At 51.0% G+C, this 10,407-nt stretch overlaps 2 protein-coding genes across 2 annotated transcripts; both read left to right on the plus strand.

Moving 5' to 3' along the window:
• Nucleotides 1–17: 17 nt before the first annotated feature.
• LTR84_001003 (uncharacterized protein) lies at nucleotides 18–1,157 on the plus strand (the record flags this gene model as incomplete). Its single annotated transcript, XM_064844631.1, has 2 exons — nucleotides 18–1,037; nucleotides 1,092–1,157. The coding sequence occupies 2 exons, from the start codon at nucleotides 18–20 to the stop codon at nucleotides 1,155–1,157; spliced, it is 1,086 nt and encodes a 361-aa protein (XP_064712491.1).
• A 675-nt stretch (nucleotides 1,158–1,832) lies between these two features.
• On the plus strand, nucleotides 1,833–4,530 carry LTR84_001004 (uncharacterized protein; the record flags this gene model as incomplete). The annotated part of the gene is made up of 8 exons (XM_064844632.1): nucleotides 1,833–2,445; nucleotides 2,528–2,643; nucleotides 2,693–2,746; nucleotides 2,800–2,819; nucleotides 2,872–2,945; nucleotides 3,001–3,203; nucleotides 3,930–4,070; nucleotides 4,435–4,530. The coding sequence occupies 8 exons, from the start codon at nucleotides 1,833–1,835 to the stop codon at nucleotides 4,528–4,530; spliced, it is 1,317 nt and encodes a 438-aa protein (XP_064712492.1).
• Between the last annotated feature and the right edge of the window lie 5,877 nt (nucleotides 4,531–10,407).

The following is a 10,407-nucleotide window of genomic DNA, read 5'->3' on the forward strand; positions in this document are numbered from 1 at the left end:
CATTCGTCCCAACGCCCATGGGAAAAGGCATCGTACCTGATTCCAGCCCTTACAATGCATCTGCAGCACGATCGACAGCCCTAAAAGAAGCCGACGTCGTCATAATACTTGGAGCCAAACTGAATTGGATTCTCTCGTTCGGACTTGCTCCAAAATGGAACCCGTCAGTGAAGATAATTCAAGTGGACATTTGCGCCGACGAACTTGGCAGGAACGGCAGTGATAGTCCACTGAGCCTTGTCGGCGACATTGGTCTCGTTGTGGAGCAGCTAATCTCACACCTCGGTGACTGGAAGTGGCAAAACGAGTCTTCCGCTTTCTACCGCAGCCTGGAGGCAGCCAGGTCAAGAAATGAAGCTAAAGCTGCCAAGAAAGCGCAAGTTGACAAGATTCCAATGCCATTTGAGAGAGCATTCGACATCATGAAGACCAAGTTCAATGAACTGTCACCCCCAGAGAATGGAGATATTGTATACGTCTCTGAGGGTGCGAATACGATGGATATCTCGAGGTCCATATTCACGATGGAGCACCCTCGAATCAGGCTTGACGCTGGCACATATGCCACCATGGGTGTGGGACTCGGCTATGCCATAGCCGCATGGGCGGCATACAACCTGCCAGAACCAGAGGGGTTGTCTCCAAGTCGAAATCATAAAAAGATAGTTGCCATCGAGGGGGACAGCGCTTTTGGGTTCTCTGGCATGGAGGTTGAAACCATGGCCCGGTTTCAGATGGACATCTTGATTTTTGTCATGAACAACAGTGGTCTCTATCGAGGAGACACGGACTCGGCAGAGAAGTGGCAGGAACGCCAGAAGCACACCATTGCTGGCACGACGACGGATCGGAAAGGATTGACAGCCTGGTCTCTTGGATATCAGACCGACTATCACAAAATAGCCGATATGGCTGGTGGGATCGGCATCCTGGTGCGGACGCCGGAGGAGCTGAGAGAAGCTACAAGGATTGGATTCGAAGCCAAAGTCCCTGTAGTAGTGAATGTCATGGTTGACCCACAAGCTGATTTACCAATGGTAAGAAGATGCTGGCTGACATCTTGGTGATGATTTGATCTAATATTTCAATAGGACTTTTCCTGGCTCGATATGGTACCACCAGAGCAGAAGCAAAAAGCTCTCAAAGAGAAGCTATAGCCGGGTTGATCACATATGTTCAACAATTTCAGAGCTCGGCGTCAATCGTCTTCCTGCGCTGCTGGTGAGATGACCATCCGCTGCCCACTGCAGCATGGCCAACCAAGTAAGGCACCTAGGTAGCCACGGAGTAGCATCTATTTGCTCAAGGCTGGTCTCCCAGATATCATATGGATAACTCTCCGCCTTTGCCCTGATCTGTTAGTTTGTAGGAGAAAGGGGGAGGATTTGAGGGCTGCGAAGGGGCACATTCAGCTGCAGACACATGGTCCAGCCTGAGCGCACTTCAGTCTGATGGAGCCATCTTTCAAACATTTTTAAAGCGTTATCTGTGATCCTTGAGACCAGAGCTCAAGCCGAAGTTAGGTATGAATGTCAAGGAGTAGTTCTCATGTAGCACTTAGGATATGGCTTCAAAGACGCCGAGGTGAAGCCGGCTGACTTTTCGTGGTGACGTCATCAAGAATGGTGTGTCCGAGCAAGCTGCCTGATTGACGCGATAATTCACGTCTACGGCGCGTACCTTGGACGACCCCCTTAATTTTGGTCTCAGGAGCAACAAATCGACCAACATACGTCAACCGCATAAAAATACACAATTGTCTCAAGAAGAGCACTCTAGCACGCGGATTGATACAAATCTTGGTAATCTTGACTTTACAGAACCTTGAAATCATGGCCAGACGAAAGTCAGCACCGACAAAACCATTACCAAGCGCTGCAAGCACTGGGAAATCACATAAGCGACGAGTTTCTACAGCCACCATCACAGCCACACCTGGGAGCAGAGCATCGAAAAGATTGAAGCAGTCAGAACAGAGTCCTATCGGTGTCAGAGCGACTCCGACAAAGAGCAAGTACTTCGAGGATCCCGACAGCGAGGATTCCGGCGACGAAGACGAGACTCAAGATGATGGGGAAGTTTCCGGCTATGAGGATGCATCGCAAGCAAGCGAATCAGCACCCAGTGAAACCGACGAAGATGATTATGATTCCTCGGAGGGTGACAGCAAACGCAAGCGGACAAAGCCTGCTGCTCGACGAGGCAAGGCTGGTGCCGGGCAAGGGACTGGCCTCATGTCTGCGGTGACGAATACTTTAAACAAGGCCAAAGATCTATGGAGACCAGGTGTCTCGACCGGATTAGGACCTGGAAAACAGGTTTTCATAGAAAAGCCCAAGCCACGAGGCGACGGAGGCGTCAAATATGAACCGGCCAAGATTCATCCAAATACGATGGAGTTCTTGAAGGATTTGAAAAAGAACAACGATCGAGAATGGTTGAAAAGTAAGGGCTCTCGACTGGCACTTGTCTCTTTCTGATATGTTTTGCTCGACGAATGCCTGCTTACCTATTGCTTGCGTTGCAGTGCATGATCCTGACTATAGGACCTCGTGGAAGGACTGGGAGAGTTTTGTCCAAACTTTGACGGAAAGAATCAGCGAGGTCGACGAAACCGTTCCAGAGCTACCGCCCAAGGACCTTGTCAGTACATGTCCAATGAATAGCTTGACTGTGAGCTGATGGTCTTTAGGTTTTCAGAATATATCGAGATGTCAGATTCTCCAGCGACCCGACACCATATAAGGTCAGTCTAATCGAACACGTTTGTATATTGATATGAGCTAATTTACTTCATAGCCTCATTTCTCAGCTGCATGGTATGTCAACATTGGACGCAGCCTCAATAATCTGTGACTGACAGGTCAATAGGTCTCGCACTGGTCGAAAAGGCCCTTACGCGTGCTACTATGTGCAGATCCAACCTGGGGGCAAGAGTCTCGTCGGTATGAAAAAGCGCTACCCCTGAGTGATGTATAGCTAACTCTTCTGTGCCATAAGGCGCCGGTCTTTGGATGCCTGAAGCTCAGCCTCTTGCTCTCCTACGCCGCAACATTGACAGGAAGCCACATCAGTTGAGGCAGGTCTTGATGGAGCCGCAAATGCGAAGCCAAATCTTGGGAGGGATATCGAAGGACGAAAAGAAAGCCGTGAAAGCATTTGCCGGACAGAATGCTGAAAATGCTCTCAAGACAAAACCGAAGGTATGTAGGTCTACTCGATCGTGATGTTTTTCTGCCTGCACAGACTATGTCAGCAACTACGTGCGTGAACTCGTTGAACCCGCCGTGCTTGAATGCTGCATCCCGAATCTCTGCCGATGTTGGACAGAACTCAGAGAGCTGGCCACGAGCCTGTCATTTTGATATGGTTACCCTGCTATAAGTCGGAGTATATCATTACATCAGATCTGCTTGCATTGCAATTAATCGGCAGGCAGTTCCTGGAGAGAAAAACAACGCGTTTGAGCTGATGAGAAGGAGGGGCAGGCCGATATCCCACTCACACAGCCCAGCCCAGCTTGAGCAAAACTGAGACACCCCTCCCTTCCAATTCATGAGGCAAAATTGGCGCCAATCCAATTCTGCTGTTCACATGCTAACTAATGGCACGGACTTCCACAATATCATCGGGGTGCTCGATTCGTGCCGCTTCACCAGGACTCAATACTAATGCTCGTCCCGACAAAGAAAAGGAAGGGGGGGCACGCAACGGAAACATCAAGGAGCAGCGGGTACGACAGACTGCACCTTCGCTGCCCCTCGCCCCTCGAGACGCTTCCTTTCGGGTCGTCCCTTCTCCGCCGCTGAAATTATTTGTGCGCATGTCTCAGCACCGATTGCCAGAACCTCCAGGAAGGCCTGTCTTTCATTCCAAACCATTAGGCACTGACAAATTCATCTGAGCCCAGCTGATACTCGTGTGATTAGGGCTATGAAGCCGATAATCCTAATATTGAATTGCTTCGATTGCGCAATTTTACCCTGGGCAAAAGGCTCGCGGACAGTGAAATCACTGGAGCAAGGGGTCTGGAGAATATCATGCAGTTGATTGGCGTGATGGTCCCTTTTGTGAGTCCACCTTTCCATTTTCAATTCGCCTTCGCGTTCATCTTGCAGCGTGCTATTGCCTCGAGTGTCGAGTGTGGTGTGTGACCGGCTCCGCAACTGCCAGTCACAAGCCTGAGTGTGATTGTCCAGTTCTCTCGAGTCTTGACCGATAAGATGCCCCATTACTTGGAAGTCAATCCATCATTGACTGGAGACGGCATTGATGCGGGCCGCAGGCGAACCAAACTTCGTCCCAGACTGTGATGCTCTTCTCTTTGCGGTGGAGGCCCACCCACCTTGACCCTCACGCGGAAAGCTGGAATATCGCTCAATCACTCCTCCAGAAAGATGAGCAAACTCTCTCTAATCACTGATTGCTCCATAGGTCACATATCTCAATAGCGTCGTTATGCCAGACGATGATGATGACGAGGATGAAGAAGACGATGAAACCAACACCAATGAAGCTGAAGATGATTGAGGCAATAAATTGGAGGCAAATAGAGCCATGCGAGGCTCGCCACCACCACGAAAAGGCTCGAAAACCGACGGATTAAGAAGAGGTAGAGATTCACCTGGGCACGATCTGGCTCGTGCTGAGGTAGTACATAGGCAGTATATTGGGATTGTTTGGGAAGCGTGGTACTTGGCGGCCGCCTGGATAGAACCGAAGTGTCACGTTGTGATAAAGTCAAGCTTTGACCTGGTTAAGAAATACTACCTCTTTGCCATAAAGGCTATAATCTGTCACAATCGGTAGTCTTCAAGAAAGTGTCATTAAGCCTTGACTTCGAGCGATCCGACGACGGATGATATGCAGTGCACTGTCAGTGCGAGCTGTCAATTTGGCGGTGACGGTGGCAGACGCCGCGTGTAGCCAGATCGATGCTGGGATGAATGTGACAGGTTTGACAGAAAAGGCAATGGCACAGTGCCCATCAAGGGTTGTTCCTGAGGTGGCCTGTCCACCAAAGCGTGACAAGGGTTGGGCAGCATCCAGCACCAGGGTCTCCGCTCTGGGGACCGTCTTCAGCTGAAATGGCTTGATTACCACCCATCCGAGCTAGATGGTGGAGGTGAAGTCCGAGGTCCATACTCCATACCTGATGGGCCAGGATTTGCACCCACTCTGCGACTCGATGAGAGGTTCAATAAACAGTTTGCCAAATGTGAAGACATTATTGCTACTGCAGGCGGTGAGCAGTGCAAAACAGGTCAACTCTTTCTGCAGGTGGAGAGAAGAGAGGGGGTGGCGTGCAGAAGGGCAACGCGGCGTGCAAAGGTAAAGTCCAACAAGATTACCTCTTCCCGACGGGTTCACCTACCCCGAAGACAAAACACTGTGCCGCAGTCCTCTCCTCTCCTTTTCTTCTGCAATTGTTGACCCCAAGACTACTAGTCAAATCGGTGGTGCTGCAAAGGTGGAACGAGCCGCTGGATCGCGCAGCTGCCCACGGTCATGTGAACGACCCACATGGAGAATGTCCCAAATGACAATACGCTCTGTCAATACAGAAATTACCATTCACCACTGCCGCGACACATAAAATACCAACCAAAAGACCAGCATCTTGTTGGTGGCTTGCATTTGTTCTTGCTCACTGTCTCTTTGACCATAGGAGCATCGCTGGTGTTTCTACGAAGAATCAGTCTTGGAACCACGCCAATTCAACCCCTGTCAGTCGCGTTCTTGCCCAGTCCGAAACCCCTTTGGTCGCTGCCAGGTCCTCCTCGGACGGTTAGGTCAACAAGGCCAAAGGTCAGGTGGGCGAAAAGTGATGTCGACAAGGTCCGTAGATCCCTGGAGGTCGGGCGGCGGTTGGCCTGCAAGCGACTAAGGCCAGAGCCGGCCCGCGAAGGCTAGAGATCCGATTGCTGCAAGACGCAGGCTCGGGGCTCCTTCGCAGGGGTACATTCCATCAGAAAATCCAGCGACTCGCTTCCGTTCTGTTGGTTGCACATGTGGGAGTGTCCGAGGTGCCCGAGAAGCCGTTCTGCAGGCTAGGGGCGAACTTGAGTGTCAATCATGATTAGGACTGCCACTGACAGACCGCAGCGTGCGAGGACAGACCGCACGCAGTACACGCTACGTTTCCGAGTGACACGTATCAGACTGACTCTTGCCCCAAGATTCGTCCTTGTGTCATCATCCTCGACAAACATCTCATGCACCTTGTCAGATATCTCTCCATCATTCGGCGCCAGAGACAGGTGTGCTCCACCATTCGCCCAACGTCTTACAACTAGGACAGGTGAGGGTGTATCTAGGAACAGAAAGATCTCCCGGGTTTGGTATACAATCCTTGCCTGGGAACACAGAGGTCTCGGGAACCAGCAAAGCCTATGATGGGCATTGAGGTAGGCTTCCGGAGTGAAATGTCCGACAATTATCGTCAACTTCTCAACCATGATTGTGTTTTTTCTGCTCCCTGCCTCGTACTCCAGTTGCCGGAAAGAAGACTTCCTGAACTCGAAAACCTTAGCGTGACGATACAGTCTAGCACTGGCATTGAAAACACGCCTTAGTCTTTGTTCGAACGAGGCATCAAACCAGTGATTTCGATGCGGCACAAGTGGCGGAACGTTTGCAATGCGAGGAGAGGTCACTGAGGCATGTCAACCCCGATCTAGCAGGACTGGGCTACTGGCGGTCAAGCAAAGCACAAGTCGAAAAAGCAGCTTCAAGGACACGAACTTGAGATCCATTACGGTTGTTCTTGGTCAACATTCCCAGGAGTTTTTCCCCTAGCTTGCGCAAGTCAGACGGCTGCGGGCTGATCCGAACCTTCCTTGTGCCCTTACCCCTCCCTTGATTCTTAATGAATGTGGGCACCATCTCCCCAGCTGCACGCCAATCGATATGGCTGGGCCCAATAGAAGTCCCGACTTCGAGACCGCGGGGCTTTACAACTGAAATGCAGCTGCTCGTCCCAAGAGCATTTGATTAGCTTAGCCACGACAAGGTGGTAGCCAACAAAATATTAGCGTTGGACACAAATTGCCTAGGGCGTAAACTGTCGCCCTGATTTCTGCACACGAACAAAGAACAAGGCAGGTGGCGAGATCAGCACGACTCTTCGACCGGTTCCAGCAACCAGGGTTTGGCCTTCAATCATGTCGGGTGGAGTCATGATGACAGTCAGCATCATCCCTCCCCCCCTCACCACCGGTTGCAGGGGAATCAAGACGCCCCGGAGTTAACCATCTCAGCAACAGGGAGGGTCGCGAGGGGAACAGGCTTTGCAGCCTACAGGAGATTCAACAGGCGCTAAGCTCGAGGCCCGGATCTATACGGAGGGGTAGTGTCCAGTGATCCACAATGCTTGGGGCTCTACTTCGTCTGAGAGCAACCTGCAGCCCAATGCACAGGGTACATACATTCATTGAGAGGTCAAGTGACGAGTTGCATGATACTGATTCGCGAGTCCCTGTTCTGGTACAAGTTTAGTCGCAATCAACAATTTCTTGTCCTCACCTTCGGCGTCTTGGATCTTAACAGCAGTCTCGTGGGTTGGCCTTGGTTCACCGCCTCCGAATTGTCTGTCATGTCATTCTTGAAGTCTAAGCCTCCACCATCTCCACATCTCTAGGAAAGTCGTCAAGCTCGAAGTGTCGCAATCAAGGTCAGGAGCTGAGATCTCTCGCGGCAGCATTATGTTGGGCTCGAGCCCCACCACGACACGGTGCAACAAGCACAACATCAACAAACCAAAAAATTGAAACCCCGAAAAATAAAAAAATAAAAATATCATCTTGTATTCGTCCAACACGGAACACCCGACCTTCCTGTAGGACAAACGTCACGCCCACCACAAGGGGCGGCAGTGATTTCCGAAAACGTTGATCTATGATGGTACAGGCAATGGGACAAGTGGTTTGCACTTAAGTCTTTACAGTAGGTACGGCTCGCCGGGTACCTCCAGAGCTACCTTACACAACCGTGGACGGACTTCGTGCTAGAATTGCTTGTGACTAGGTACCTAAGTACCTAGGTAGTATTTTGCCCCTCAATTTGTCATAACACTAGAAGATGAGAACCATTGTGATACGGGGTATCAAAAGGCGGGAAGGAAGTATCCGTAGCTCGACCCAAGTTGGCCATTGCATCGAGGACAATATTGACGATCAGGCTTGTTGGAGAGTACCAACCACTCAGTTGATAATATCGCAACTCCAAACTATTACAGTTCTGGATGGGCACGGCTCGCGATGCAGTCTGCATGCAGTCGTTAGTGGATTACCATGATGAATGTTGGTTTTTGGGCTGCATGATACTGCCTCTGGCACCCTTGTCTTGACTAGAATGCGGATGGCCACACTCTTTGCTGCAATGATGCATGGTGCCACTAACAGAGCAAAGCTAAACAACTTGATTGTATCAACTACTGCATCCTAGGTACGAGGTACGGAGTGAGGTCCAAGCTGCCCATGGACCATGATCAACAAATTATTGTTTGGTGTTTGCCATTCACGGTTGCCCAATTGCCCCATGGAAAAGAGCCTTCAGCCCTTCAAGACCGGTATGCAGAACCGATGTCAACCTCAGGCTCAGGTCCACTCAAGGGAGGGCTAGGGATACAGCAAATAGACTCGTAGGAAGGAGGGAATGAAGTCAAACAGAACAGGGAGCCGCATCAGCTGCCATCCTCTTCGCCTCGTATGTTGGACCACCTAATGGAAAAAGTCCGCTGGCGGTAAGTACCTACGTACCTAGGTACCTACCTAGGTAGCCTGCCTGCTCACTAAAACACTAACTGGAAACTTAGAGGTCGACTAGGTACCTACTCGTAGGAAAGCACCTTTGGTACCGAACAGGCCATCAGTGGCACCAATCGCTCAATAACCACTAGTATCGCCAAGTATTCAAAGCTTACAGCACCCTGCCTGACACGTCATTTATTCTTCTCTGGATCCTTCACTTTTCCTCGTCCCATCCCGCACTGGCAGTCTGCAGTCTGCAACCTGCACCCTGCACCCTGCGACCTGCGACCTGCGACCCAGCGGCGACCAGCGTGCGTGCCGTTCATCATTTCATTTTCGGTTCTCTTCGCATCGCATCACATTGGTGTTGACGCAGTCAGTCAATCATCCATCCGGCCTAACCCACCTCGGTGACTTATCCACACTCGATCCAAGGCCTACGAATATTCGAACGAATCTCGTTATTTGCCCTTCAAGTTGTTCAAGTTGCCCATGCTCACGCCCACGCCCACCCACCCAACTTGAACATCCACACCAACGCTCAAAAATTGACATTTCACCTCACTCTTCTTCAACCGAAGACGTAGTACCATCCTCCCATCCTCCTAGCTCACCAAGCTGCTAGTTCACGCCGTCCTCCGTACGGATATCCTTCAAGTCCACCCATCGCCATCCCCACCCTCGACACTATTTCCATCACTGGCATCTTGTCCGAGAATTCGATCCTTTCCCTTCCACCCCGTTTCGTTTCGTCTCGTCTCGCCTCGCAGTCGCGGCCTGGCTCGCCACTTGGCTACCCGCAGCAAGTCATCCATCATCAACCAAGGTCCATGCGGGCCAATAAAGCACTCTACACCATCATTTATTGCCCATGTTGCAACTACAAATGCCCCTCCTTTTTAAACTTGCAGACTAGCCTGTCAGCTCACTGACCAATAATCGGCTATCGCGGCTGGCTGCGGCAGTATCCCAGCATCCCACCTGAACCACCAGAACTCCATCAGCGAGCCACCTGAGGCTGTAGCTCACCCACTCATCTGTTCAACCTGATCTCAAACCCAGGCGAAAAAAGTTATCCTGCCAACCTGCCATTGCTGCCAGAGTTCTTTCGTCTTCACAAACTTTCCTCGAGGGACGAACCTAGCCGCAAGACGCAGAGACATTCGGCCTGCCTAACACGACGGAAAGTCCCCATCCGAGCCATCTGACTGCTCGATTTGCGTCTTCCCCTCCAAGCTGACTGGCAATTGTCCTCGCTTGGCCGCCCTCTGACATCCCACTTTGGTGCCTTATTTTTCACTTTCCCTAACATTAAGGTCAAGGGTTCCTGAAGTTCTGCACCCACGCCTCCGCCCTTGCGCTCGCCATCTCCCGGAGGTGGATCCTGCATGTTTGCCGGTGACGGCTTTCCCTCTGCAAGCAATCCTGAGCGCTCGATTCCTCATTCGTCCTGATTCAATTTTCGAACAGCCACTCTTCTCCCAGTAAATCCTCTGCCCAAACTCTGTTAAACATCGGATCACGCTGAGACTTTGCGGCCAGACAAGATACTCGACCAGGTTTCAACAAACGTAGTGAAAGCAATAAATTGATCTGCTCTATCAATCTCTCTTTCTAACGAGTGCTCGGACCTTGGACTAACCCTCCACAGACATCA

The sequence above is a fragment of the Exophiala bonariae genome (assembly GCF_035927105.1).
Source record: "Exophiala bonariae strain CCFEE 5792 chromosome Unknown scaffold_1, whole genome shotgun sequence".
Classification (NCBI taxonomy): Eukaryota; Fungi; Ascomycota; class Eurotiomycetes; order Chaetothyriales; family Herpotrichiellaceae; genus Exophiala; species Exophiala bonariae.